General features: G+C 62.5%; 5 protein-coding genes across 16 annotated transcripts in view; 4 read left to right on the top strand and 1 right to left on the bottom strand.

The window, feature by feature from the left end:
* The window catches only part of ARHGAP39 (Rho GTPase activating protein 39), a 110,139-nt gene extending 101,762 nt beyond the window's left edge, over positions 1 to 8,377 (top strand). For 4 of the 7 annotated variants that reach the window (XM_027063567.2, XM_027063569.2, XM_027063570.2 and 1 more), the window contains 6 exons: positions 425 to 517; positions 3,771 to 3,844; positions 5,238 to 5,437; positions 6,167 to 6,258; positions 6,585 to 6,754; positions 6,839 to 8,377. In XM_027063567.2, coding sequence (XP_026919368.1) covers positions 425 to 517; positions 3,771 to 3,844; positions 5,238 to 5,437; positions 6,167 to 6,258; positions 6,585 to 6,754; positions 6,839 to 7,033 — 824 coding nt within the window. In that variant the 3' untranslated portion in view covers positions 7,034 to 8,377. Of the gene's footprint in view, positions 1 to 424; positions 1,386 to 3,770; positions 3,845 to 5,237; positions 5,438 to 6,166; positions 6,259 to 6,584; positions 6,755 to 6,838 lie in introns of those variants that run through there. The other 3 variants (XM_027063568.2, XR_008292526.1, XR_008292525.1) reach the window with 3 other exon arrangements.
* Positions 8,378 to 9,099: 722 nt separating this feature from the next.
* On the top strand, positions 9,100 to 10,742 carry CF2H8orf82 (chromosome F2 C8orf82 homolog). 3 transcript variants are annotated; one of them, XM_027063589.2, is made up of 3 exons: positions 9,100 to 9,317; positions 9,971 to 10,019; positions 10,287 to 10,742. In XM_027063589.2, exons 1-3 carry the CDS (start codon positions 9,156 to 9,158, stop codon positions 10,730 to 10,732), a joined length of 657 nt encoding a protein of 218 aa, XP_026919390.1. In that variant the 5' UTR covers positions 9,100 to 9,155; the 3' UTR covers positions 10,733 to 10,742. The 3 variants fall into 3 exon arrangements, with proteins under 3 accessions (XP_026919390.1, XP_026919391.1, XP_053064123.1); XM_027063590.2 differs by having other exon boundaries at positions 9,150 to 9,360; XM_053208148.1 differs by lacking the exon at positions 9,100 to 9,317 and having other exon boundaries at positions 9,440 to 10,019.
* Positions 10,743 to 10,862: 120 nt separating this feature from the next.
* LRRC24 (leucine rich repeat containing 24) lies at positions 10,863 to 15,863 on the top strand. The gene is made up of 5 exons (XM_027063581.2): positions 10,863 to 11,181; positions 13,228 to 13,478; positions 13,634 to 13,912; positions 14,077 to 14,245; positions 14,935 to 15,863. Exons 1-5 carry the CDS (start codon positions 10,863 to 10,865, stop codon positions 15,861 to 15,863), a joined length of 1,947 nt encoding a protein of 648 aa, XP_026919382.2.
* Positions 15,864 to 16,901: 1,038 nt separating this feature from the next.
* On the bottom strand, positions 16,902 to 20,409 carry LRRC14 (leucine rich repeat containing 14). Of its 4 annotated transcripts, XM_027063574.2 has the most exons (5): positions 20,343 to 20,409; positions 19,798 to 19,934; positions 18,333 to 18,686; positions 17,567 to 18,151; positions 16,902 to 17,474 (listed from the first exon to the last, which is right to left on the bottom strand). In XM_027063574.2, the coding sequence occupies exons 2-5, from the start codon at positions 19,800 to 19,802 to the stop codon at positions 16,907 to 16,909; spliced, it is 1,512 nt and encodes a 503-aa protein (XP_026919375.1). In that variant the 5' UTR covers positions 19,803 to 19,934; positions 20,343 to 20,409; the 3' UTR covers positions 16,902 to 16,906. The 4 variants fall into 4 exon arrangements, with proteins under 4 accessions (XP_026919375.1, XP_026919377.1, XP_026919374.1 ...); XM_027063576.2 differs by lacking the exon at positions 20,343 to 20,409 and having other exon boundaries at positions 18,333 to 18,553; positions 19,904 to 20,333; XM_027063573.2 differs by lacking the exon at positions 20,343 to 20,409 and having other exon boundaries at positions 17,567 to 18,168; positions 19,904 to 20,034.
* Positions 20,410 to 20,451: 42 nt separating this feature from the next.
* On the top strand, positions 20,452 to 26,960 carry RECQL4 (RecQ like helicase 4). The gene is given in 22 exon segments (XM_053208143.1): positions 20,452 to 20,679; positions 20,744 to 20,777; positions 20,866 to 20,966; positions 21,179 to 21,322; positions 21,567 to 22,160; positions 22,163 to 22,336; positions 22,408 to 22,534; positions 22,664 to 22,777; positions 22,882 to 23,013; positions 23,097 to 23,189; positions 23,267 to 23,403; positions 23,852 to 23,935; positions 24,018 to 24,455; positions 24,528 to 24,642; positions 24,747 to 25,009; positions 25,087 to 25,363; positions 25,443 to 25,572; positions 25,654 to 25,823; positions 25,903 to 26,083; positions 26,166 to 26,313; positions 26,490 to 26,598; positions 26,687 to 26,960. Coding segments are annotated over 22 exon segments (3,918 nt in total). The 3' UTR covers positions 26,812 to 26,960.
* Position 26,961: the final 1 nt, after the last annotated feature.

A 26,961-nucleotide genomic window follows, 5' to 3' on the forward strand; every position in this document is an offset into this window, starting at 1 on the left:
CTGGGCTGGGGGCTCCTCCAGCCAGCTAGAGGGTCAGGCACTGGCTGCCTCTCTTCTCTTGACCAGGGTCACCTTCCCTGCATCTTCCTGCCCACCTCTAGCATGAACAGAGCCAAAGCTTTCTGGTTGACAGTGCTCAGCAGGGCCCCAGTACCTACCCCGGTCACGTGGTCCAGACACGTTCCCATACACAACCACACACACCACATCACTGCTGGGCTGGGTGCTCCTCGGCCCCAGCTGGGCATTGGCCATGGCCCTATTTCCCTTTGAGGAATCCAGCAGGGGTGCAATACCTTCCCAGCTGATGGGGGTCAGCCTCAAGCAGGCCCAGGGGCCTCCTCGCCAGCCGCATCTCGACCCGCGTGGGCATGCATTCCTGGCTTTGTGTTCTGTGGTCCTCATGGCTCTGTTTGCTCCCCAGTGACGCAGCATATGAAAGCGCTCCTGGAAAGGAACACTAAGAAGAAGTCCAAGTTGAGAAAGAAACCCAAGCCTTATGTTGAGGAGCCGGATGGTAGGGCCTCTCCCCACAGCCCCTGTGCGCTGTGTCTGCACAGTTCTGCTCTCCGGCCTAGGCCGCCTGGCCTCCTTTCTCTAACCGCTTCTGGGCTGGAAGGGGTGTTGGTGGGGTGGCACTAACCATCAGGCCTGCGGCCTCCTGAGCCAGCCGGAGGCCCCAGGTCACTGAAGAGGGTCCTGGGAGAGGCCACACCTGCCCTGCGCCTTTCTCCGAGGTGCTTCAGAACAATTTCCAACTTCACGCTGGGCTCTCAGTGGGGAGGGGCGTGAGGACGAACTGGGCAAGGCCTGCGGAAGCCCCCCTAGGTGAGTGTTTGCTGAGGAAGTGCCCTGAGGGCCAGCGCCTGCCCAGTCCTGACCTCCAACCCAGGCCACCCTGGCCTTGCTTCCCTGGTGGGAGCCCATGGGTTTTCCAACCTCCCCCACCAGCCTTGCCCTTCTCCTGGGCCTGGCTCAAGATCCACACCCCCATCCCGCTGCTGCCCAAGCTCCACGGAGGCCCTGTTAACCCAAAACTGTACCCTCCCTGCTGGGAGAGCTGGTGGTCTCACTGTTGTCCTGTCAGCTTCCCTTCCTGGCACCGGGGCTCTGGGACCAGCCCCTGCCCCACCCCTGGCACTTCCCTCAGCCTTGGTACACATACCTCATTCCCCAGACTTGCCCCATTTCTGTTTCTCTAATACCAGTCAACCCTAACACCCCTTCCTCTGGGAAGCTCTCTGGATGCATGCTGCCCTTGGACACAAAGGGGAAGCTGCAGTCCACAATTTTCAACTGCCCTTGGGCCACACCCATCTGGAACGGAGTGGAGGGGCTCTGAGCTCCTACCGGAGCCTGTTCACGAGTCGTGTTGCTACAGGCGGGTGGGCCTGGGGGCACAGCGAACGGGCTCCTGTGGGCCTGGGCTTGGGCTAAGCAGGACACTACAGCCCAAGATGGTGTTGGGTAGTGAGGAGGGAGCTAGAAGCCCTGGGACCCAGCAGTGTCCATGCCAAGAGGTGGCAGTGGCAGGTTCTGGCCAGATCCAGTGGCTTTTGAGGCTTGAAGCCAGGGCTCAGGGGGCACTAAGGCCCCAGGGCAGGCCTGGATCCCTGGCATAGCAGCAGGGACTCAGCTGCTTCTGTCAGTCCCCTTGGGGCCACCATCTCCCCACATAAAGACAGGGCATGGTGTGTCCTGGCAAGGCTAGGACAGGTCAGTGGGCCCAAAGCAGAGCACCCCACACCACCGTGAGAGTCTCCCTGGGTTGGCCGTAGGCCCTGCACATCCTCCCAGGCACTCAGCAGACAGCCCTCAGTCCCGGCCTGGGGAGCTCTGTCCACGGCAGTACAGGGTGCAGAGGGGCTCTTGGGACTCTGGGCATACATGGCCACAGCCCTGGTCCTCCCTGTGATACCCGCAGCTGCAGCTGCTGAGCTGTGCACCAGACCCCAAGGTCAGCCCTTTATGGGCACCTGTGAGGTAGGTGTCCCTGTCTCGTCCTACAGAGGAAGAAGCTAAGGCCCAGAAAGGCTGCCTTCAGACCAGGGTTACCAACTGAGAGGTGGCAGCCCCAGGATCTTCAGATCACAGTCTGTTGGAGAGGCCCTGAGACAGGAGGCATTCGCTAGGCCCTACCCAGTCTTCTGCCTGCTACAAAGTGCTCTCTGGGCTCCTGGTGGCCAGTGTAAAGCCCAAGGCCCCCTTTGCCTTCCACGTTCCTGACAGCCTGCCCAGAAAGGCCAGGTCGGCCTGTGGCAGAAGGTTCTAGGTGCTGTGTCCTGAGCTGGCCTGTCAGAGGCAGCAGCTAGGATTCTCTGCCAGGGATCTGTGGATCCCCCCTGAGACCATAGGGAAACAGATTCTCCAGGGAGAATAAGAAATGTTTGTTTTCACTTTACTCTAAAAGAGAATCCCCTTACCACCTACAATAATAAAACTATCTTGGGATAACTCAAAAAGATTTTCATTAAGCCATGTTTATGTTTTTCACACTGAGGTCCAAAGACCCCCATGTGCTTGGACGTCCACAAGAAACTGCTTCCCTTAAAAGAAGATGGGGGTATTTGGATTTGAGACTTGGGTGTAGAGGCCTCCCTCTGGCCAGCAGGCACTGGGGCAGGTGGACCCAGCAGGGGCAGGGCTTTCCAGAGAAGGGGCCAGTCCTGAGCCTGGAGGCACACATTATAGCTTTTCTGTCGGTCGGTCCTTGGCACCTATGCCTGGATGGCTCCTCTGGGCTCCGCCTCATTGCGTGTTCTTGGTCTTGTCGCTGCTTCTGTTTTCCCTCCCTTCCCCACCACCCCCCTCCCCTTCACCAGGAAGGATGCTGCACACATTTCAAACCCACCCTGTGTGGGATCTCCTCCCCCACTACCTCTCCCTCCTCCCCACCTTGTGCTTCTCTCTCCTTCCCCTCATTTCTGTATCTGGAGAACCTCGTGGCCAAGGTCCCTGAGGTTCTTGCCCTCAAACTGCCACCCGAGCCATCACCCCCATGACAACTAGCCAGAACTTCTGCCAGGGGCAGGGTTTAGAAAAGCCCTCTCCCAGCCGCCTTCAGCCCTCGGGCAGAATTTAAAGGTGTCCTTCTGTGGCGTGGCCCTCCCACTGACACCCAAGCTTGGGACATGGGGCATCCTCTCCACATTCATCCCCTTTTCCACTGCGGCCATCTCCTTGGCTTCCCTTTCCATGACTCCTGTCCACACAGCCCTCAACAGACAGGGATGGGGCGCGACAGGCTGAGGCCCCTCTACCACAGCTACACAGCATCCCTGGCTGGAAGCAGGGCTGCAGGACCTTTGGCCCAAAGTCCCGTCCCCAGTGCTGGCCCAAGGCAGAGGGCACTAAGCTCCTTTAGCCCTGCTGCCTGTGGAAATGACCCTTGTCAGGGGCTCCTCGGGGCTAATTTGCAAGGGGAGCATGGGTTTGGAGACCCCGGGGCCCAGGTCCTGCCCTATCCTGCCTGTGACTCAGTGGGAATAAGTCTCATTCCCAGCCTGCCCTTCCTGGCCGTGAGGAAGTGTGGGTGGGCTGGCAGAGGAGTCGCCTCCCAAGCCTGGCTCCTTGAGGCGAGGGAGTCCCTCTGGCCTCTTGATGTGGGTTTCTGCTTTCAAGGACTTAGCCCAGAAAAGCGAGGACCCACTGGCCCGGGCCCCCAGGGCTCTTGCAGAAGCTGCCTCTCCTCACCCCTGCTGCTGCTTCTCTTGGCCTCTGTGCCCCATACACCCACGCCCAGCCGACCAGAACCTGCTGCTCTCTTCCAGGGGTGGCGATCAGCACATACGCCAAGTACTGCTACCACAAGCTGCAAAAGGCGGCCCTGACGGGGGCCAAAAAGGTACGAGCTCCCCCAGGACAGCCAGGCAGGGGTGGCAGGCTATGCTGGTGACACCCAGGCAGGGTCCAGAAGGAAGCCTTGGCAAGCCACCCCTCACATCCTACTGAGTGTCCCGCTCACCTTGAGCCCAGCCTGCACATTCGGCTTCGGGGTGGGGCGTGTGACAGTTAACAGCACAGAAAGTGCTCCAGGGAGCCTACCTAGGCAGGCAGCCGGGAAAGGCCTCGGGCAGGGGCTGCACCCCAAGTTGAGGAGCCACTGCAGGCAAAGGGATGTGTAGCTAGGCCAGGGCATCAGGACACCAGCCCAAGTGAGGGTGGGACGCATTGCCGCAGCAGCACCAGCCGTCCCAGGCCTGCCGCCGTCATACTGGTGCGGGTGAGGGGCAGAGAAAGGCACAGCACGTGGGCAGGCTAAGAGACCACCCTTCCCAGAAGGGACCCTCCCACCCTGGCAGACTGCCTCTGGACCCAGGGGAGGCCCAGCCTTGGAATGCAGGGCGGGCTCAGAAGACGACCATGTGCCCCTTCACTCACACCGGGCCACCCACCTGCCCATGATGGCCCAAGAGCCCAGCCCCACCAGTGGTAGCTGTGCGGGTGGTCCCAGTAGTGTCCCCCCCCTAGCCACTTCCCAGGCCCCCATTCTGCTGCTGGGGCCTCTTACTGCCTGGCAGAGCTGGACAGCCACACCCCTCCCACAACCTCTCATCTCCCCTGCCCTGAGCCCACATTTTGCGGTACCCGTAGAGGGGCCTCAGTCACACCAAACATCTGGACCTTGTTCCCTGGTCTGAGGATCTGTGGCCATCTTCTCCCTTCTGTCCACTACCTCCTCCCTTTCAGCCTACCACCCCACCCCTACCCACGTAGCCCTCAGGGCCTCCTGTGCCAGACCTTTCCCCAACTATTGAAGGCAGCTGTCCTGGAGCCTGGCTGTCCCTTCCCCCTCTCCCTTCGAATGCACTTCTGTAGTCCCGCCTCTAGAAGCTGCTGCCTGTGCCCACCTCAGGCTTTCCCCCCTCACCTCTACCCCAGGGTGGTCTCACATGGTCCAGGTCAGCCAGCCTGGACTTCCCACTGCCACAGGCAGCTCTCATTCCAGGAGTCCTTCCCCTCTTCCTCCTGTGTGACCAACAAGGGCCACCTAAAAATTTGGGACAGTGTAGGTGGCCCAGCAGGTTGCCCCTCCCCCAGTGACTTGGGGACCAGGGATTTGCGGGTACCGCCAGCTCTGACTGGGCAGATGTCTGGAGTTACCGGGGATGAGAGGACAGGGGAGAAGGGAGGGTGGCCGAGCCAGAGGCAGCCCTGGGAGGGGTACAGGGCACAGGGAAGGCTGGGAGCAGGGCGGTGGGGCCACACTGAGACGGAGAGCTGGGCTATCTTGGCAGGGGCTGAAGAAGCCCAACGTGGAGGAGATCCGGCACGCCAAGAACGCTGTGTTCAGCCCATCCATGTTTGGCAGCGCACTGCAGGAGGTCATGAGCCTGCAGAAGGAGCGCTACCCTGACCGGCAGCTGCCCTGGGTACAGACACGTCTGTCCGAGGAGGTGCTAGCGCTCAACGGTGACCAGACGGAAGGCATCTTCAGGTGCCCGGCAACCTGGGCCCTGGGTGTGGGAGCCTCGGGTGGCCGCACTGTGTGTCAGGCAGGCAGGAACCATCAGGCACCAGGACCACTGGGCCTACCTCTTTGCTTCAGCCCTGGGTTTTGGGGTCCAGACCCATGCCCCTGCCTGGGAGTAGCCAGAGAGGCCCCCCACAGGAGGCCGTCATCTGAAGCGGGGGAGGGCCACTAGGTAGCCTGGAGAGGCAGGGCAGGGCCCTGTCCTTAGGAAGCAAGTCAGAGAGTCGTCCCCTTGAATGGCAGCGCGCCTGACTTTAGGCAGGGGGGTCAGCCAGAGACCGTTCCTGAGCAGAAATGGCCACCAGGGTCCCAGAAGGCACTTGGACAGCAACCACAGGCAGAGCCAAAGACATGAGCCTAGAAAGACACAGCAACAGCAAGCAGACTGCTCGCCTGTGAATAGGGATGATAGCTCCTGCCCTGCGGGGGGAATGGTACAAGGCCCTCCACCCAAGCCCCAAGAGAACAGCTGGGGAAACAGGCTTGTGGGTTTGATCCTCAGTGGCCTCGGTGATAATGGCATCCGCACGGGGGTGGCTAGCAGAGTGGGGAGGGACAGCAGTCAGCGTGCATGGGGTAGGAGCCCCAAGCCACCTCTCTCCCTGGTGGAAAAGAGGCCAGTCTAATGGGGAGGCGCCTGATCAAGGGCAAGACAGATTCCAACTCGGTGAGACTCACCCGTGTATTCCACAGAGTTCCTGGGGACATTGATGAAGTGAACGCCCTGAAGCTACAGGTAGACCAGTGGAAGGTGCCTACAGGCCTGGAGGACCCCCATGTCCCTGGTGAGCCCATTCCCCTAGGAGCTGGAGCGGGTCTGGGCCGTTGGAACAGTGTGGCTCCCGGTCCATTTCCAGCACAGACACCCCCTGCCCATCAGAGTCTCCCCTGGGGCCTCCTTCTTGCAGCCCTCCTTCATTCCCTGCACAATCCCCCAGGCCTCCAGGGCCGGCCTGGGCAGCCTACCTGGGCTAGGTGGACTCTTTCCAGTCTGGTCACGCCACTTGACTCCCCTCCCCGACACATCCCCTGCCTCGCCCTTGCTCCCACTACGCCCTTGCCCAGCAGGCTGGGCTGAGCCCTCCCCCTCCCCCCTGCCCTGTGTCTGTAGCGTCGCTGCTGAAGCTGTGGTATCGGGAGCTGGAAGAGCCCCTGATCCCGCACGAGTTCTACGAGCAGTGCATCGCACATTACGAGAGCCCTGAGGCCGCCGTGGCCGTGGTGCACGCGCTGCCCCGCATCAACCGCCTGGTGCTGTGCTACCTCATCCGCTTCCTTCAGGTACGCGGTGGGGCACTCCCCGCACCCCCCCACCCCCAGCACTCAACACGCCGGCCTGGGCCCACCCTCCTCTCCCTTCCGCAGGTGTTCGTGCAGCCAGCCAACGTGGCCATCACCAAGATGGATGTCAGCAACCTGGCCATGGTCATGGCACCCAACTGCCTGCGCTGCCGGTCGGACGACCCGCGCGTCATCTTCGAGAACACTCGCAAGGAGATGTCATTCCTACGCGTGCTCATCCAGCACCTGGACACCAGCTTCATGGAGGGCGTGCTATAGCACGTGGGTCCCGAGGACCGAGGATGGGGACAGAGCCGACGCTCGGGTGTGCGCCCGGGCAGGGGAGCACGCCGGGAGGGGGGAGGGAACGCCCCAGCCGCGGAGGCAGCATGCCAGGCCCCGCCCATGCCCGCCCCAGCCCTGGAAGCCCCCAGCTCTCCCACCCAGGCCCCGGGCCTGGGGTCGCAGCCAGGGCAGAGGGGTTGTGGGAAGGGCGTCTCTGTCCGCACACCCCCCTCCCACCCCGCTGCCTCGTGGCCAGTTCTGTGGGCACCGCCCCGCCCACCACCGGCCGGTCAGCCCCGAGAAAGTGCCTTCTGTTTCCTGGAGCCAAGTGACACTGCCCCTCCCGGCCGGCCCGAGAGCACATGCCACCCTCCCCTGGAGCTGGGGCTCCTGCGCTCAGCCTGGCCCTGGCCTGGACCCTGCCCGGCTGCCCCTCTTTCCTCTGCCCCTCCCCGGTTCCCCTCTGTTTCCTTCCTGGCCTGCAGCCTCCTCCTGCCCCCTGCCACCTGTGGCCTCCAACGTGGAGACGGCGGGAATCTGGGGGCCCCAGGGCACTGGGCTGTCCCATCACCAGAGCAGGGCCTGGCAGACTCTCTCTGGGTAGGGAGGGGCCCCCAAACCAAAGTCCTCTGGGGTCGGGGGCAGGGTTGAGCAGGCATTCTTGGGGCAGGGTGGGGGTGGGGGGCAAGAGTATTTTTTTCTTCGTGTAACTATAAATTCAGAATCTATCCAGCACACCAACCCGCCTGTGTATAGAGATATAGAGGGAAAGATATAAGAACTAAATTTGCTAATGACATAGTTTTAACCCAAATGCTATTTATCTCTGAGCCGTCCTAGCCTGTCCTCTGCAGAGCAAGTTGATCTCACTCCTTCATTTTCTTCGCCACTTTCTTGGCTCCTGACCAAAAACCAAACCCTGCCCCATCCCCATCTGGGACCTGCAGTAGAAGAGAGGGAAGGAACCCCAAGCTGGGGAACCAGGGAGTGCCCAGGAGTGCCCTTCCTCAAGGCCAGAGCTGGGATTAGGAAGTACCTAGACTCTCAGTTTGTACATTTTCCATTTTGGAATTTTGAGTTCCAATTGTAAAACTTAATTTCTCCCCAGTTTATATATATATATACATATATATATATATATTTTTTAGAGTTGAGTTTTTATTTATTAAAAACAAAAAAGCCCAGCCCTGCTGTGGCCCGGGTGTTCCCTGAGGTAGCGTCCTCAGTCGGGTGGTCTCCGGGCCTGGGGTGGGTGGCCCGGCCACAGACTCTGGCTCTGACGCATGGACTCGAGAGGTGACAACACTTTGTGTGAATAAAATACATACGGACAGTTGAGAGCCATGGTCACTTTCTGTCGACTCCTGTTCTTCCAGTCGCAGCAGGGCTGCAGGGGGCTGGTTTGGGGGTTGGGCAGCCCACCACATAAGCCAGCCTGTGGGCTGGCACAGTCACCTGGGTGGACAGACCAGAGGAGAATGCGGGGGGGAGGGGGGGGGGAGCGGTGGGCTGCAAGCAAAGCTGGTTCCTGGGAATGAGGGCCAGGGAGGAGGCACCAGGTGGGTGTTGGGCCGCCCTGCGCCTTCTGAGGCCCCCGGGGTATGTCTCTTGACCTCTTTATAAAGGCCTGTCTGCGCGGGGAGTGGGCTTTTTGCGACCCTCCCTACCCTCAATCTGCCATAGACGGCTAGGCAGTGTTGATTCCGAAGCTGCTTGAACACGCAGACTCCGCCCCACCAAGCTGACTTTCTGAGCGGTAGGCCGAGAGGCAAGTGCCGGCGGTCGGCCCCCGAGGGCAGAGGGACAGGGACAGAACCTGCACTCCCGCCAGAGCCCCGTTCCCAGTCCGTCTCGCGTGCGCACCCCGCCAGCAGGCGGTCTCTTCCCCACCCCACCCCCCACCCCGGCGGGTTGGCAGGACGGGCCGCTCCCGCAGGCCAGAGAATGAACAGCGTCGGGGCTGCCCACGGCCCTGGAATCCCGAGCGATCCGGGAAAGCGAGCTCCACGACCGCTGCCGGAACCAAAGTGTGAGGCGGCGGAGTCGCGGGGAGGAAGCCTGTTCACGCAGCGCCAGTCCCGCGTGACCCGCGCGCCGCTTCCGGCGCGGGAGGAAGATGTGGAGGGCATGCAGGGCGCTGCGGCCCTGCGCCGTGGTCTTGGCGCGGTCCCCGGGGACCCGGGCCTGCGGCGGGGGCGGGGGCGTCTCCTACACGCAGGGCCAGACCCCAGAGCCCCAGACGCGAGAGTATTTTTATTATGTGGATCATCAGGGCCAGGTGGGCCGGGAGCGTGGCCGGAGCGGGCGCACCGGTTAGAGAGGTGGGGCCAGAGAGGGGCGCCTGTGAGAGGGGCGGGGCCGGATGGGTGGGCGGGGTCTCTAAAGAATGAGAACTTGACTGCTGAGGTGGGACCGAGAGTTGGACCGCCTGGGGCGCCCGGTCTCAGCCCGAGAGGGGTCGCCCCCCGCCCCGCCCCCCCAGCAGCCCACCTGCCACACGTTGCTGCGTCTCGTGCGCTCTGCATCCCCAGATCCTGCCCGACCCTGTGATCCCCAGCTTCGGGTCGCCCTGCCTGTTTTGCAAGCCCTGGCAGGGGAATCATCCAGCATATCCGGGAGGAAGCAGGTCCGGGAGCCTCCGCGGAGGAGGTGGCACATCTGATTAGAAACTTAAGGAGGAAGGGAGAGGTACAGGGAGGACATGGCAGCTCAGGAACCCGCACGGCCCCGAGTGCGGGATAGATGCAGGAATGTTGGCAGGGTCCCCAGGTTTACTTTCCACTCGCCTCCCTGCACACGGCGTGCACAGGAGCGCAAGGAGAGTGGACACTGGCCCCGGCTCAGGCCTGCCCAAGCCTCCCCGCCCTGGGGCCGACTCTGTCGGGCTTCCAGTTGGGACTCATGGGCCACGGCCTGCCCCTCTGTCTGCAGCTTTTCCTGGATGACTCCAAAATGAAGAACTTCATCACCTGCTTCAAAGGTACCGGTGCAACTTCTTCCCCACCTTTCTTCTCCCTTCGGCAAGGCCCTGGTGGGCTCTGCTTCCCAGCCTGCCGACTGGCCCGTCCGAAGCAGAGGACTGGGCATCCTGTGCTCATGAGCCCTGCTGTCTAGAGTGAGGCCAAGGTGGTGTGCCCACATCCGGCGCCAGCCCGTGGCGTTGCCCAGGGCGCGCCGATTGCCTGGGGAAGTAGGGCCCCGGGTAGGGTAGCGTAGCATGGTAAGCAACCGTGTCCTTCTCCTCCAGACCCACAGTTCCTGGTCACCTTCTTCTCCCGCCTGAGACCCAACCACAGCGGTCGCTACGAGGCCTCTTTCCCCTTCCTCTCGCCTTGCGGCAGAGAGCGCAATTTCCTGCGCTGCGAAGACCGGCCGGTGGTCTTCACGCACCTGCTGGCCTCGGGCTCCGGGCCCCCGCGTCTCTCCTATTGCGGCGGCGGTGAGGCCCTGGCCGTGCCCTTCGAGCCGGCGCGTCTGCTGCCTCTGGCCGCCAACGGCCGCCTCTACCACCCCGCGCCAGAGCGAACGGGCGGCGTGGGTCTGGTGCGCTCCGCCCTAGCCTTCGAGCTTAGCGCCTGCTTCGAGTACCCGCCCGGCGCGCCCGCGCTGCCCTCACACGTGCGCTGGCAAGGCCGCCGCCTCGCCCTCACCATGGACCTGGCCCCGCTGCTGCTCGCCGCCTCGCGGCCCTGAGCCGCAGGCAGGAAGGCTGGCGGCCGCTGGTGCCCCTGGCCCCGCCGAGGTCCCGCCCTCTCTCCCCTCACCGCTGTGGCCCGGGCCGCGCATCGCTGCGCACGCGCCACCGAAAGAGCGCGCCGGCCGAATGCGCGTGCGCGGCAGAGGTGCACCGCGGCCCCGTGGTGCTCGGCGCTGTCCGAGGTGCTGCCGCGGCTTCGAACGCGAGGAGGGGCGGGGTCGCGGGCCCTTCTACTTCCCCCCCCCCCCCCACCCCCAACACCTCGGGCCTGGGGCGTCCTTTGGTTCGGCCCTCGCCTACAGGGGCAGGCCCCGGCGGCGCGGCTGGAGGCGCAGGGGCTCCAGTACGCGTGCGCGAGCGGCGTCCGCCCCTCCCCCGCCCTGCACTGCTCGGTGGGCCTGGGCGCCTCGGGCTCAGCGGGGGAGCCGCGCCGCGGGAGCGTCAGGTGAGGGGGCGCCCGACCCGAGGTCAGTGGGCATGGGGGTGGGATCGGGGGCCTTCCCGGCTATGTCCCCAGCGCGCATCGAGAAGGGGAGGCGACCTGGCGGGGACCACGCCCTGCCCTGAACTGGCCCGGGACAGACCCAGCTGGAGGGGATGCAGGTGACACCATGGGGGATCGAGGCACGCGACTTGGGCTTCGCACTGCTCCCGAGGGGGTCGCAGGGCTTCCTCGCCGCTCCAGCCTCCGCACAGATGGGTGCCCTGGAGACGGTAACAGCCATCGCAGAATCCTGTGTGTGACGCCCCGCCCCCTGCCCAACCGGATTAGAGGGCTGTCCGCTGGGTAAAAGGATTTCTGGGCTGGCCTCCTCTGCTCTTCCTGGGCCCTCATCCCTGCCCAGGCCGGCCCTTTTATTCCAATCAGCGTCTAGGGGGTGTCCCTGTGAACAGTGCCTTGAATCCTGAGGAGGAAGCCAAGAAGCCCCTCTACTTAAGAGGACTGGCTGCTGGAGCCTGATTGGGCAAGACCTGAACCAGCCCTTATGCTCAGGGAAGTGGATCCCAGGAGCCCAGAGTATGCCTTTAGATTCTTGGGCTTCACGCACATCCTGAGACACCTGGGAACTGACTCTGCCTGGGCCAAAGCTATTCCATTAAAACTTTTGCTGTGCCTACCTCATTTCTAGTGACTTTAAATAATCATATGAGTTACAATTTAGAGCAAGATTCGAAGAGACATCAAGGGCACTTGGTCCCTTTCCACATGACTCACTCTTGCTAGCAGAGAGACTTGGAAAACAGGCAGTTACTCAGAGTGGGGACCATTTGAGGAAGGGCTGGAGGCTGCATGACAGCACACCCTCAGCTTTGCTGTCCCTGTCTCCAGACTAGCTGGCTCCTCAGCCCATGTCCCCACCTTGAAAACTGGACTCACTGTGCCTGGAACTAGACACAGGTCTTCCCATCTTTATAGGATCACCGGTTCATGTGCATAAATCCCCAACACACTATATATTCCTTTACCATCCAGGAGGTCACTGCTCCCAGAGCCCACTTGGGAACTATCCTAGAAACCCAGTTGGCCCAAGGCCCCAACCCAGCTGTTCCAGGGCCCTTCCTACTCCCCAAAACAGAAGCACTTTTCTGGGAAACAGCAGAGAGAACGTAGGCCATGGCTCGTGAACTGACTTTCCTATTGTGTATCACATCCCCCAATTGTCTAACAAGTTCCTGAGAATTAACCCTAATTCTGTCTAAGCTGTTCCACCCACCCTCACCCCCACAAGGGCTTGGGCAGGGGCTGGCCAAGCTATGCTTGCATTTTCCTGTGGCTGGTGGCTCCCAGGATCAGTTCTACCCATGTTTCCCATCAACATACATCAGGTGGGTCCCAGGGTCAGGAGACAGAGCATGACTTCTAGGGATAAAAGGACTAGACTTAATGCTGGGTCAGGGTCAGGTGAAGACAAGGACACGTGGTGTGGGGCCTTGGGCTTCGTCTTGGGGGCACAAGACTTCTGCTCTGGGCTCTGCTTTTGGACATCTCTATGTGGACAAGGAGAAATGTCTTCCTAGAGCCTCTTCCCCTTCTAGCCTGCACTTGGGTAACTGGGTCCTGGGCTTCACCACCTACATGTTCCCAAGCCCACACTTTGCACCAGCCTCTTGTACCTTAGAGTCAAGGAGTGGCTAATTGCTAGAAAGTAGAGACGCCCACATGCATCAGTGCAAAATCGCTTACGGTGCCAGATGGAAATAGATGGGAAGAGAAGGGGGCTGGGGTGGTGTTGGCTCTCCCCACATGGCCAGTGTGGTAAGACTAAGAACTCTGGAAATTCTAAATTGGAACCTGATGCTCCAAATCTTCATGACTGTGTTTTTGCAAAGGAAAAAAGCCAACTTTTCTGTTTGTTTCTTGTTTTTGTTTTTATCGGTTGCTTGAACTGATTTATAACTTTTCAGAAATTAGACACAGGGTGTGGGCCTCCATCCATGTTCTTCGCTGGCTCTCAAGTGTTAGGGGCAGGCCTGCCAACCTGTGTTTCAGGAGGCACATCACATCCAGGGTGGACTATAAGGAGGCCCGTCAGGAGGTTGCAGCTTCGTGGTCCGCGGCCGGTCCCGCGGGAGATGGCCCCGGGGGCGCCCACATTGCTGCTGCTGTGGCTGCTGTGGTTCCCTGGCTTCCCGCCCCGCGCTGCCGGCTGCCCAGCCGCCTGCCGCTGCTACAGCGCCACGGTGGAGTGCGGCGCCCTGCGGCTTCGCGTCGTCCCGTCCGGAATCCCACCCGGGACGCAGGTGGGCACCGCTTGGGGCCACTGGGCCGCGGGCTAGAGGTGCCCGCGACACGGAGGGAGGGGTGTGTGAATGTCCCCGTGGGTGCTGGAAAGCCCCAGGGGAGGGAGACTCCCTCAGCAGGGTAAACACCCTCCCACCCTCCCTCCGGCCCGCAGACGCTGTTCCTGCAGGACAACAGCATCGCGCGCCTGGAACCGGGCGTACTGGCGCCTCTCGCCGCCCTGCGCCGTCTCTACCTGCACAATAACAGCCTGCGCGCCCTGGAGCCAGGCGTCTTCCGCGCGCAGTCACGCCTGCTAGAGCTAGCGCTCACCGGCAACCGGCTACGCGGCTTGCGAGTTGGCGCTTTCGCGGGCCTGGCCCAGCTGCGTGCACTCTACCTGGCTGGTAACCAGCTAGTGCAGCTGCTGGATTTCACCTTCCTGCACCTACCGGTGAGGGGGGGAAGGTGGGCAAGGGCAAGGGTCCTCCGATACCTCCACCTGCCCTGCGGGGCTAGAGCAGCGAAAGGGAGAAAAGTTAACCCAGGTTAGCTTCGTAAGAAGGGGACCTGGCCGCCAGGGCCCCTTCCCCTGATGATGTGCTGTCCTTCCCTCAGCGACTGCAGGAGCTGCACCTGCAGGAAAACAGCATTGAGCTGCTGGAGGACCAGGCCCTGGCTGGGCTTTCCTCACTAGCACTGCTGGACCTCAGCAGGAACCAACTGGGCACCATCAGTCGTGAGGCCCTACAGCCCCTGGCCAGCCTGCAGGTCCTGCGCCTCACAGGTACCTCCTGGGGAAGGTTCTCACGCCAGGGTATCTTCCTTGGCCACAGTGGTGGCAGTGGGAAGCAGGCCCAGGTGTGGAGTGGGCTTTGATGGCAGTGGCTCTGATGGCAGTGGCTCTGAATCCCAGACCATCCAGGAGCGCTCTGCAGGGTCATACCATCACCTGGACCCATGGGTGGCTGATAGGAATGGGAGTGCTGGAAGGGGCACAGCTCAGGGACTTGGCCTAAGGATTAAGACAGAAAAGGTAGAAATCGTCTGTTGAGGGACTGGACACTCAGGAGCTATGGGGGGGACAGACAGAAACTGGAAAGACGAAACTAGGGCTGGCATTTCCAGGACACAGCACCTGAGGACGAGGCTGACAGGACTGGCGAGGTCTCAGTGCTGTGGGATGCCTTTGGGGACACCGACTATCCACCCAAGTAATGGGACTTGCTGCAGGGAGAGACTTCAAAGGAGCAGAGGCTTTCTTAGAAATTAGTGAACTGGACCACGCAGCACAGGACTGCAGGGGGAGGGAGAGCTTGCCCACACTCCAGGGAGCTTGAGGTCAGAGAAGAGGTGGCAGGGGCCCCTCTCCGGGAGGTGGGAAAGGGGTTCCGGTTCTGGCCAGCAGAAGCCCAACTGCACAGGTTGTTCTGGGACCATTCCTGAGCTACCCGTCCGCCACTGCTCTGCCCACAGAGAACCCATGGCGCTGTGACTGTGCCTTGCACTGGCTGGGAGCATGGATCAAGGAAGGGGGCCAGCGGCTGCTCAGCTCCAGGGACAAGAACATCATGTGTGCAGAGCCCCCGCGCCTGGCACTTCAAAGTCTCCTGGACATATCTGGCAGTAGCCTCATCTGCATCCCGCCCTCTGTACACGTGGAGCCGCTGGAGGTGACGGCCAACCTGGGTGAGGACCTGCGCGTTGCCTGCCAGGCTTCCGGCTACCCGCAGCCCCTGGTGACCTGGAGAAAGGTGGCCCAGCCTCGTGAAGGGCAGCCACGGGCCCAGATCCAGCCAGAAGGCGGGGCACCGCGCCCAGGCGGGCCCGGCGCCTCTGACACGGGCAGCGGCATGCTCTTCCTCACCAACATCACCCTGGCCCACGCTGGAAAGTACGAGTGCGAGGCCTCCAACGCCGGCGGCGCCGCCCGCGTGCCCTTCCAGCTCCTGGTCAACCTGTCCCAGCAGCAGCAGCTGCAGCTGGCGCCCCCGCCGCCTCCGGCCGCCGGCCCCGTCAGCCACGAGCCCCTGCAAGAGGCCGGCAGCATGGCCTTCCGCGCCCTGGGCCTGGCCACCCAGACGGCCATCGCGGGCGCCATCGCGCTCCTCACGCTCACGGCGCTGCTGCTGGCGACCATGATCTGCCGCCGGCGGCGCAAGAGAAAAAAGGCGCCGGGACTGCCGGGGGAGGGCGCGCTGTTCGTCAACGACTATTCGGACGGGCCCTGCACCTTCGCGCAGCTCGAGGAGCTCCGCGACGAGCGAGGCCACGAGATGTTCGTCATCGACCGTTCCAAGCCACTCTTCGCCGAGGGCCCGACGGAGGCTGCCGATGGCGCAGCAACCGGGCCGGCGCAGGGCCTCCCGCTGCAGCCGCCGGCAGCCTACGAGATCCACTGCTGAAGAGTGCGGCCCAGAGGGGCGGGCGGGCGGGCGCTCGCTGATGACGTAGTCTTCGCGGATTGGCAGGCCCGCGGGCTCGCCCCGCGCATGCTCCAGCGCAGTCAGTAAAGGGTAAAAGCTGCGCAGTGTGCGGCGAGCCATGTGTGGGATCTGGGGGCCCGAGGGCGGGGCGCAGGCACCTGCGGACCCCCAGCTCTACGGACAAAATCCCTAAGGCGTCAAGGGACGGTGGCCGAGGAGGCTCCCCACGGCCCTACCGAAGCCCTCCAGAAAAGATCCCTCCAGCATCACCCTAATCGCTAGCTCTGCAGGTCCGGCCACTGGCCCTCCAGCCTGCTGGAGGACCTGGGGCCTCCCCAAGGTGGGAGAGGCGAAGGCCTGTGGAGGTGCCCAGGAAAGGGAGAGGGGGACAGCAGACCGGAAGACAGCTGTTACCCAGTGGCTGGAGGGGACAGCAGAGCCAGTGACATGTCATTCTGACCAGTTAGGACAGAAAAAAACACCACAAATTTAAGTTCCAAACACACTGCACATTTGTACCTTAATGACACCCGCTGGCTCCAAAGCCCAGCCAGGTTGTCTCCCGGGTGCCAGGGCAGAGAGAACCATGAAAGGCTCCAGTGCGTGGGGACCCAACCCACCTTGAAGCAGGTCCCTGTTCCAGCTTCAACCCCAGAGCAGTCTGTTCTTGGGAAGGGCCCAGACAGAACACCCTCTCTCAGCTCACAGCTGGGACCCCAGAAACATTCCAAAGAGAGGACCAGGACACCAGAGGGCAGCCAGGTGTACCCAAACCAAGCCTGGCCTTAACAGGCCTGGAATCCAGCCCTTAAGCCCACAGTCAGCCAGTCAGGGGAACAGGTACAGGGCAAAACCTCGCAAGGTGCTCCACCAAGCATCGGAAGGCTGCGAGAGCCCAAGAGCAAGGAAACCAGAGACCAGTGACTCCGTGTCAGGCCTCCAACAGGGTCCCAGCAAAGGCTCTGTCTACCTAAGGCAGGGAGGGGTCTCCAGCAGCCCTGAACACCAGGACAGCCTAGAGGTCATAGGCTGAAGTAGTCTGCGGCCAGGCGCCCATAAATGTCAGTGGTCCAGAGCACATGAGCACGACCTGAGGCCAGTAGCAGCTGGTGCAACTCCGCCTCCACACGAGCAAACTTCTCCTCATTGATGGAAGCTTCCAGCAGGACAGAGGCAGGCGGTGGCCAGGGCAAACCCTCATAGCAGTCCACAGGGAAGGGGTGCACCACCGTGCGTAGCTCAGCCTGCACTACCGAATCCCGTAGGAGCTCCTTGAGGCCCGCCATGGACAGTGGGTTGCCATAGAGACCGAGGTAGCGGAGGCTGGTACAGCGCGTCAACACAGGGAGCGTGGCCAGCAGCTGGGTATCAGCAAGCTGGCACTCAGTCAGCTCGAGGTGTAGCAGTGTGGCTGCTGCTGCCTGCAGCAGACCCTGGAAAGGCTCCAGCTGGCTGCCGGACAGGTCGTTGCCACTAAGGTCCAACTTCTTGAGGTGGACAGCATGGGGGCTCCGTGCCAGGAAGCGCAGATCCTCGGGCAGCAGGGCACAGAAGGCCAGCTCCAGGCTCTCCAAGGGACTCTGCAGGGTGCTATAATAGGGGGCACAGGTCACAACCAAGTAGGACCAGGGCAGGGTCTCGGAAGAGGGGAAAAGGACCGGGCAATAGTGGGGCTTGCTCACCTGAGCAGCTGGTCCAGCCGCCCCGAGAGAAGAGAGGAGCCCATGCTGAGCTCCCGCAGACAAGTGAAGCGGCCCATCTGGGCCAGGAAGTAGCGAAAGTTGTCCTCGCCATCCACAGAGGGCTGCCTCGAGTCCCCATGCACATAGTGCAGCCGCAGGCTGGCCAGGTGCTGGAATCGGGCCACATGTGGGATGATAACAGACAGGCCACGCAGGCCCAAGTTGTTAAAGCGCAGGTCCACACGGCGCAGGCAGCCCGCATCCAGCAGCTGCAGCAAAGCCACAGTGTTGCGCATGGGCAGGTCCTCAGCCCGCAGGTCCCGGCAGCAGAGCCGCAGGGGACTGCCCACACTGCTCCGGAGTGCCTCCCGCAGGAACGAGTAAGAGGCCCGGTTCACCCGCAGGTCCACACGAACCTCCACAGGAATGGGGGCTGGCCCAGGATCCGCAGTCCCGCCCTGCTGCTGTGCTATGCAGGTGCGGGCCACAGCTGCTGTGCAGTCCCACATGCTCATGGTGCCAGGGTCCTGCTCCACGCCGTCATCCAGTAGGCCCGTCATGTCCAGCACCCGCAGGGCATGCTTCCTGGGAGCACGGGTAGGCTGAAGCAGGAGACAAGGAAGCAGAACCCACACCCACCCCCAGCCACCTTGGGACAGAAGCCACATGCCTGTTTCCGCACTGAGCTCTTGCACTCGCCTGGAACCTCAGGGGGGAACCCTCTCTGCACCCCCCAGGCCTGAGAGCCCCTCGGGTGCACCCATACCTGCAGAGAGGCTGTGTGCCAGCCTCGGTCTCTGGGGTGTGGAGCCGGGCTGTCAGCCCCAGGATCACAGCCTGCATGCTCTCTGTGCTGGGGCGCTCTTGCAGCAAGGCCCGGCTGCAGTGAGCACATTCCTGCAGCAGCTGCTGGAAGCTGAGCAGCGGGAAGGGCCATGTGTGCACCAGCTCGCGAAGCACAACAGTCTTCTTGTCCATGAAGGCCACCTTGAACAGCAGGGGGAAGAGCTCTCGAGGCAGCAGGGGTAGGGCCTGGCAGGCAGCTGGCTGACACTGGAGCACCTGCCGCGTGCTCAGGAACACAAGCGTGTGCATGGCGCCGGGCCAGGCAGGAAGCCACCTGCAGGGAAGGGCCCTTCAGCGGGGAGGACAGACCCCAGGCCACCGCCCGGCCATAGCCTCCTCCATCGCTGGTAGTGGGAAAACCCAGCGTGGTGCTTAGCACAGAGCTGGCACTCAATGGAGGACCGTGGCACCAAAAAGCAAGTGCTAGGTGCCTAACAATGGGTTGAAGTGAATGAAAATAGGAACGGGGCCACCCCCCCGGTTCCCTACTTCCAGAAGCATGGTGCCTCTTTAGGAAAACTTAGCCATCAAACAGTACATAAATAGCACAACACCAAAAATGACCACTGGCCTGGGTGTGCTTTTGATGACTGTTGCTCTGCAGGACCCCCCCCCCCCCACAACATCTGTACTTCAGACCTCACAAAGCTGCTTATCAGAGATCCTCTTTTCTTCAAAACTAGAATAAAGCTCACAAAGCACACAAACACTAGAGGGGCTAAGAAACTCCCAAGGGGCGGGAACCTGCCCCACCCTCCTCCAGCTCTTGCAGGTGGTCCTTGGACAGGAACTGGCAGCACTGACGCAGCTTAATAAATACCAGCATAGGTAAAAAGAACGGGTACTCAGGGAACATTGTGTCCAGACAGCCTGAGTAACCCAAGCCTTCAGCATGACCCTCAGTCCTAACTACTATGGTCCAGTAGTACTGCCAAGCATGGAGATCTTTGCAGACTTACAGAAAAACAGAAAGCAAACCTTATCCACCAAAGTCTTTGTCACCTGTCTAAACATCTCCCTTTTCCCTAAAAAACCACAGTGACTCTCACACCTATAGGATTCATAAGACCCCAGGCCAGGAATTGTTCAGATGGGTACAGGCAGCAGCAGAAAGCGCATCCAAGTTAACAAGGGGCATATAAAAAAGGCCTGGGACCCCGGGGGGTACCTGGATATCAGCTCTGTTACTGACTTCAGCAGCAGTAACAGCCAGTGGACTCTCAGCGGGCCAAACATCTCATCCTCAAAACTGCTTCCCAGTCATCCCCCCAGAAACAGATTAGAAAACTAAGCCCTAAATCTTGCCCGGCCAAGGTCACAGCCTGGGCGATGAGCTCAGGGAAAAGAGGGAGCAGTCGGGCCCCAGAGTCCCTGTTCTTCCGGACCTCATACACAACGAAAGTCCTTAGGGCACTGGTTCTTGAGAAGCCCCGAACGTCAACCCTCGGCCTTGCTCTGCCTGTAGACAATTCTCGCGAGGACGACTCATACCTCGCTGTGACAGGACAGACCAACCGAGCACCTGTCACGAGAGGAAACGAAAGCAGCCAGTGTGGTCACCATGGGAGGAGCCTCTTGTGTGGTGGCCGCCGCCCCCTCCCGCCGGCCCGCGGCTCCCGGCGTTTGCCCCAAGACGCCCCCCGCCCGGCTCCTCCCGGGCTCGAGCCGAGGGACACCATCAATGCGACGCCCTCCGCCTCCCGGACGGGATATGCCCCTCGAAGCCGGTGCGTCGCCTCCCGGGGCCCGAGGTCGCTCTGCCCGACGCGGGGCTCCAGATCCTTCCCCACCCCGCGAACGAACCGCCCGACTCCGGCTCCCGCCTCCCGGGCGACGCCCGCCCCGAGCACCCGCGCCTGCTTCGTGCAGCCAGGGAGGGCCGGGGGCGCACGCCGCCCCGCTCCATCCCCAGCCGGCCGCCCGCGCTCACCGGCCCCACAGCCGCTACGACCGCCACCGGCCCCGCCTCACGGTCCGCCGCGCCCCGCCCAGCGCCTCCGCGCACCGCGATGACGTAGCCACCACCCATTGGTCTTCCCATGAGGGTCCCACTGATTGGCTGCCCCGGAGGAGGCTGCCCAGACGCCCCGCCTCCGACCCTGCGGGACGCCCCCATTGGCTGGCGGCCGGCGTCTCCCTCGCGGCGGGAGATTTGCGGAGCCCGCGGCCGCGGGGCGAGCGCCATGGAGCGACTGCGGGACGTGCGGGAGCGGCTGCAGGCTTGGGAGAGCGCGTTCCGGCGGCGGCGCGGGAGGCGGCCGGGCCAGGTGCGGGCTGTCCGGGGACGGGGGGGTGAGGGTGCGGCCTCCGGCTGACGCGCTCCCTTCACAGGAGGACGTGGCGGCGGCGCCTGAGGATACCCGGGGTGAGCCCGCCGACGCGGGGCGGAAGGAGGGGCGCAGGGTGGGTGGGGCGACCGGCGGTCCCCCAGTAACCCTTCACCCCATCCCCAGCGCTCTACCGGGAGTACCGCGCCCTGAAGGAGGCCCTGAAGGAGGCAGAAGGGGTCGGACCCCGCGGCCCCAAGCAATCGCTTTCCGTGCAGGCAGAGGAGGTACCCAGGCCTTGACGCCCCAGCCTCCCGGCCAGTCTCCTGCGTGGCAGAGCCCAGAGGAGCCGTGAACGAGCCTGTGTGGGGCACAGAACATTGGGGGAGGACTGGACATGGTGGAGGAGGGCCTGGGGGCTGGGGGAGGGAGCTGGGGACAACTCCGCCCCTCGCACCAGCCTTTCTCTGGCTCGGACTCCCACCGCCTCTTCTTGCAGGTGCCAGAACCCAGCTGCTGGGGGCCCCACTTGAATCGGGCTGCGACCCACAGTCCACATCCTCCTCTTTCTGGGCCAAGCCGGCCAGGGTCTGTGCGGGACTACGGGGAGAGGCTTAAGGCCAACCTCAAGGGCACCCTGCAGGTGAGAGCTGAGAGCCAGGCAGTCAGTGCATCCAACCTGTACCCAGAGCTGCTCTCCACTCAGTGACCGGACCCCCAGATACCCTTTTCTGCTAACCCTTCCACGCACATGTGCCTGTGCAAACGTGCACACGTACGCTCTTGCAGCACTAATCAGGCGGAAACTCCTGGGGGGAGTTCAGGTCGGCGGCAGCCTGGAGACCTGAGTTCCTGCTTGTTGGTCTGTTCCCCCGCACCCCCACCAGGCTGGGCCAGCCCTGAGCCGCATACCCCGGACTCCACGAAGACCCTCGTCCGAGATGCCCACCCCAAGGCCACCAGGTGCAGGGGCTGCCCTCATCTCTCCAGAAGAAGTCAGTGAGGTGCCCTTGCAGCCTGCTGGGCCCCAGCTGAGGCCGGGCTGCCTCCAGCAGCTACAGGCATCCTTGAGCCTGCGACTGGGCTCCCTAGACCCTGGCTGGCTGGAGCGGTGTCACAACGGGGCCCCAGATTTTCTGGGGGCTTCCAAGGCCTGCCAGCCTAACTTGGGTGTAGAGCAGTCACAGTCTCTGACTTCATGTGTCCCATCTGTCCCTGGTCCCAGCACTAGCCCTGAGGCTCAAGCCCTACAGACAGCTGGAGTCAGTGCAGGGAGCCCCCAACCTGGCGACAGTCAAGGCAAGAGGTGGACACGGAATAGGGAGCCAGAGGGGAGCCCTGCACAGGCCCAGCAAGACGGCCAAATAGGACCCCTGCCTGAGGAAGCTGGGACTGCAGAACATGCAGAAGACCCTTCGGGAAAACCCCTGTGGGCACAGCGCCCCAGTGGCGCCACAGCCTCCAGGTACCACAGCTTCAGCCTCCCAGTAGGGTCACCTTAAGTCGAGCCAGGTTGGGGCAGGCTTGGGGCATGGCCCACTTGTACATCCCTTCTAGAGTAGCTGTGCGGAACGGAGGTAATTACGTGCGGCTCAACATGAAGCAGAAACGCTACGTGCGGGGCCCGGCTCTCCGTGGAAGGCTCCTCCGCAAGCAGGTGAGGTGCTGGCAGGCACTCCCTTCACCCCTACTGCCTCTTGCCATGTGACCCTCTCTTATGGCCCCCAGATGTGGAAGCAGAAGTGGCAGAAGAAAGGGGAGCATTTTGTAGGTGGTCGGCCCAGAGCCACACTCAAGAATTCTTGCTTCCGGTGTGGGCAGCTAGGCCACTGGTCATCCCAGTGCCCCCAACCAGGTGAGACCTCTGCTCTGGTGGTGGGCCGGGCTGAGGTTTTTGGAGAGGACTTGTACTCTTGGGGGGGGGGGGGGGGGAGCACCTGTAGCTCAAGTAAAAGATTCTATCTGCTTCTTCTACCTAACCTAGAGCATACCCCAGCCCCCCAGAAGAAAGGTGGTGAGAATGAAGACGACACACAGACCCTGCTCACTTTGGAGGAAGTAGTCCAGAGGACAGGCAGTGCCAGCTGCCGATTCCCTGGTGAATGAAGGGGTGGAGGGCAGGTTGTAGCTAGGTGTGTTTTTGCTAGAATGACCCCAGCCCAGCCTGGAGTTCCCACACCACCCTTTTCTATCTGTTTCTAGTGAGTGAGAAAGATCCAGAGCCTGCTGGGCCTGAGCTGTTGGTCACCGTGGAACAGCCCGTGCCCCGGGTGCCCTGCCTGCCCCCTACCGTGCCACCACTTTACCCACCAGGGCCCTCTGGGCAAGTGGCAGGTGAGCAGATGCTTTTCAGCTGAGAGCCTTTACTGGGGGATGGGGGCAACTGAGGCCATGCTGACCAACACCTGTGTCCACAGAGACGCCAGCTGAGGTATTCCAGGCCCTGGAGCAGCTAGGGCACCGTGCCTTCCGCCCCGGACAGGAGCATGCGGTCATGCAGATCCTCTCTGGTGAGCTTGGCTGTTGGGGGATGGGGCAGGGCCAAGGCCCGGCCACAGGATAGCACACTGACCCTTGTTCCCACCAGGCATATCCACGCTGCTGGTGTTGCCCACCGGTGCTGGCAAGTCCTTGTGCTACCAGCTCCCCGCGCTGCTTTATGCCCGGCGGAGCCCCTCCCTCACACTGGTCATCTCTCCCCTCCTGTCTCTCATGGACGACCAGGTGCGCAGATGGGACCCCTCCAGCACATGCAGAAGGCAGGAACCAGTGCCCACGGTTCTTCCGACCCTTTGGGGCTGCTGTCAGTTACTTGGCCGGAGCTGTAGAGAGCTCAGCTATTCTCAACCTGCCAGCTCTGTCCAGTCCCCAGCCTGGCAATGGTCCAAGGGCAGCAGGGACACAGCTGGCCAGACCTGAGTCCACCCCCAAGAGGAGCAGCTCTAGGGAGGGAGGACGTCCCCAGTGGGGCCTGTCTGCTCTTGGCACTCCTGAACCAAGGCTCACAGAGGGCTCTGAATCCTTAGTTACAGGATCTACGAGCTGGGATTTTTCTCCCTTGGGAGCCCAGGTTGAAGATGGCAACAGCTGTCAGGCCAAGCACCATTGAGCGCTGTTTGAGGAAGAGCAGGGGAAGGGTGGCTTGCAACTGGTTGTCCTTTTGTACCCACAGGTGTCTGGCCTGCCCCCATGCCTGAAGGCAGCCTGCATCCATTCAGGCATGACCAGGAAGGAGCGGGACTCTGCCCTGAAGAAGGTGAGGGAGGGGCCTTACACAGCAAGATGGGTAGGGACAGAAGGCAGGCCCTCGATGATGCTCCTGACCTTGCTGTCCTCAGGTTCAGGCGGCCCAGGTGCACGTTCTGATGCTGTCACCCGAGGCACTGGTTGGGGCTGCGGCAGGGACCCCTGGCTCCCTCCCTCAGCTGCCTCCCGTTGCCTTTGCCTGTGTCGACGAGGCCCACTGCCTGTCCCAGTGGTCCCACAACTTCCGGCCCTGCTACCTGCGTGTCTGTAAGGTGAGCCTCCTTTGGGGTGCGAGCGAAGGGGCAAGGGAGGGTGGGTGGGGCACCTTCACTGGCTCCTCTCCCACACAGGTGCTGCGGGAACACATGGGTGTCCGCTGCTTTCTGGGTCTTACGGCCACGGCTACGCACAGCACCTCAAGAGACATGGCTCAGCATCTAGGCGTGGCTGAGGAGCATGTCCTCAGAGGGCCAGTCACCATCCCCACCAACCTGTACCTCTCTGTGTCCACGGACAGGAACCCAGACCAGGTGAGTGGACACACCGGGGCCTGGCAGAGGCACTGCCTCTGACAGCCCGTGCTGACCGCTGTTGCCCACCAGGCTTTGGTGACACTGCTGCAGAGTGATCGTTTTCGCGACCTGAACTCTGTCATCGTCTACTGCAACAGACGCGAAGACACGGAGCGCATTGCTGCGCTGCTCCGCACCTGCCTGTGTGAGGCCTGGGACCTGGGGCCTAGAGGGGAGGTCAGCAGGGCTGTGCCCCACGGACCTGCCCCAGGAACACGTTCTACTCAACTGTCTGTGTCTTCTCTGCAGGCCAGGCCCCGGAAGCTGTGGCCGAAGCCTACCACGCCGGCATGTGTGCCCGGGAGCGGCGGCGGGTGCAGCAGGCCTTCATGGAGGGCCGGCTGCGGGTGGTGGTGGCCACAGTGGCCTTCGGGATGGGGCTGGACCGGCCAGACGTGCGGGCCGTGCTGCACCTGGGGCTGCCCCCCAGCTTTGAGAGCTACGTGCAGGCTGTGGGCCGGGCTGGACGGGACGGCCAGCCCGCACACTGCCACCTCTTTCTACAGCCCCAGGTTCTTACTTGCCCCACTTGAGCTCCCCCCACCCCACCCCACCCCACCGCCCCACGTTTACAGCTATTCTTTCGCAGGGTCAGGACCTGCAGGAGTTGCGTAGACACGTGCATGCCGAGGCCTCCGACTTCCTTGCCGTGAAGAAGCTGGTACAGTGCTCGTTCCCACCCTGCACCTGCACCCATGCCCAACAGCCCCCAGAGCAGGAGGGAGCCAAGAGCCAAGAGAGGCCTGTGACCGTGTCCCCGAGCAAGGCCGAGCAAGCCAGCAACAAAGGCCTAGCCCAGTGCCTGGGTCATGAGCGGGCACTCCCAGTGCAGCCGCTGGTGCAGGCCCTGGACATGCCTGAGGAGGGTGAGGAACTGGGGGCAGGAGTGGGTACCTCCCCACATCCCCACGTCCCTGTGTCCCTTAAGCCCTGCTCTGCCTCCAGCCATTGAGACCCTGCTGTGCTACCTGGAGCTACACCCACGGCGCTGGCTGGAGCTGCTGGCACCCACCTATGCCTACTGCCACCTGCGCTGCCCTGGGGGCCTCCCCCAGCTCCAGGCCCTGGCCCGCAGGTGAGCACACATCCCACCCCAGGCTGGGGCCAGGGACACAGGACCAGGGCTGCTAATCACATATCCCTTTCCCTGGGACAGGTGTCCTCCACTGGCGGTCTGGTTAGCCCAGCAGCCACAGGAAAACATAGGCGAAGGAAGCTATTCCGTAGAGTTTGACGTGGTTAAGTTGGCCGACTCGATGGGCTGGAAGCTCGCCCCTGCAAAGCAGGCTCTCCGTCAACTGCAGTGGTACCCAGAGCCCAGGACAGGTGAGCCCTGCCCCCAACCCTGCTTGGACCCAGCCCTGCTTGCCGCCCTCCTGCCTGTGTCTCACAAGCTCTCTGGCAGGTGCATATCGGGACACAGGGGTGCTGGTGGAGTTCCGGGAGCTCGCCTTCTGTCTGCACAGCCCCGGAGACCTGACAGCCCACGAGAAGGACCAGATCTGTGACTTCCTATATGAACGTGTACAAACCCGTGAGCAGGAGGCCCTGGCACGCCTGCGACGCACCTTCCAGGCCTTTCACAGGTGCAGGAGAGGTGGGCGGGGCCTGAGGCCACCCCCGCTTCCCCCTCTGGTGAACCGCGCTGACAGATTCCTCTCACCCCAGTGTAGCCTTCCCCAGCTGCGGGCCCTGCTTGGAGCAGCCTGATGAGGAGCACAGTGCCAGGCTCAAGGCTCTGCTCAGCGGCTACTTCGAGGAAGAGGGGCCAGGAGGCATGGAAGACGAGCAGGGCCCAGAGCCAGGACAGGCCAGGGTGAGTGCCAGCCCCTCCTGGGGGGTTGAAGAGAGGACACAGGCCTGCAGTGAGGTCAGGCAGCAAAGTGCGTGCACACGCTTACACACTCTGTCTCCTGCCTTGCACCACGGTGGGCTGTGCGGAACTTGGTGCTGTGGAAGTGTGGGCTGGCCTTACGTGCCTGCCACCCACAGATCCAGGACTGGGAGGACCAGATACGCCAGGACATCCGCCATCTCCTGTCCTCGTGGCCAGACCAGCAGTTCTCGGGCAGGGCTGTGGCCCGTATCTTCCATGGCATCGGTAAGGGCCTGGGAGGCTGGGTTCGGACATGGGCAGGGGCCAGGTCTGGCCCAGAGTCCTCAGGACCCTGTCTCCCACTCCACCACAGGAAGCCCCTGCTATCCAGCCCAGGTGTATGGGCGGGACCGGCGTTTCTGGAGAAAACACCTGCATCTGAGCTTCCGTGCCCTGATGCGTTTAGCTACAGAGGAGATCCTGCTGTGGGGCCACTGACCACCCTGCCGCAGGCCAGCCCTGCTCCCCCATGTCACACACAGGGGGCTGTGTGGCCACCGTGCCGAGGGAGCCAGGTGTGGCAGTTTATCAGGGAAAAGAGAAGGGACATTTGTGGCCAAGACAGTGACCGACTACCTGGGCAAAGCC

Source organism: Acinonyx jubatus, chromosome F2 (genome assembly GCF_027475565.1).
Source record: "Acinonyx jubatus isolate Ajub_Pintada_27869175 chromosome F2, VMU_Ajub_asm_v1.0, whole genome shotgun sequence".
NCBI lineage: Eukaryota > Metazoa > Chordata > Mammalia > Carnivora > Felidae > Acinonyx > Acinonyx jubatus.

What these genes read in the sequence shown, in the direction of transcription:
- CF2H8orf82 (XM_053208148.1), top strand. Translation starts at nt 9,782, where the DNA reads ATGCAGGAATGTTGGCAGGGTCCCCAGGTTTACTTTCCACTCGCCTCC. An exon ending in CTTCATCACCTGCTTCAAAG is followed by an intron (nt 10,020 to 10,286) that starts GTACCGGTGCAA and finishes CTTCTCCTCCAG; the next exon opens with ACCCACAGTTCCTGGTCACC.
- LRRC24 (XM_027063581.2), top strand. Translation starts at nt 10,863, where the DNA reads ATGCGCGTGCGCGGCAGAGGTGCACCGCGGCCCCGTGGTGCTCGGCGC. An exon ending in CCGCGCCGCGGGAGCGTCAG is followed by an intron (nt 11,182 to 13,227) that starts GTGAGGGGGCGC and finishes CCTGTGTTTCAG; the next exon opens with GAGGCACATCACATCCAGGG. An exon ending in GCAGGTCCTGCGCCTCACAG is followed by an intron (nt 14,246 to 14,934) that starts GTACCTCCTGGG and finishes CTCTGCCCACAG; the next exon opens with AGAACCCATGGCGCTGTGAC.
- LRRC14 (XM_027063573.2), bottom strand. Translation starts at nt 19,975, where the DNA reads ATGGTGACCACACTGGCTGCTTTCGTTTCCTCTCGTGACAGGTGCTCG. An exon ending in GGCACACAGCCTCTCTGCAG is followed by an intron (nt 18,169 to 18,332) that starts GTATGGGTGCAC and finishes CTCCTGCTTCAG; the next exon opens with CCTACCCGTGCTCCCAGGAA. An exon ending in CGGCTGGACCAGCTGCTCAG is followed by an intron (nt 17,475 to 17,566) that starts GTGAGCAAGCCC and finishes CCCCTATTATAG; the next exon opens with CACCCTGCAGAGTCCCTTGG.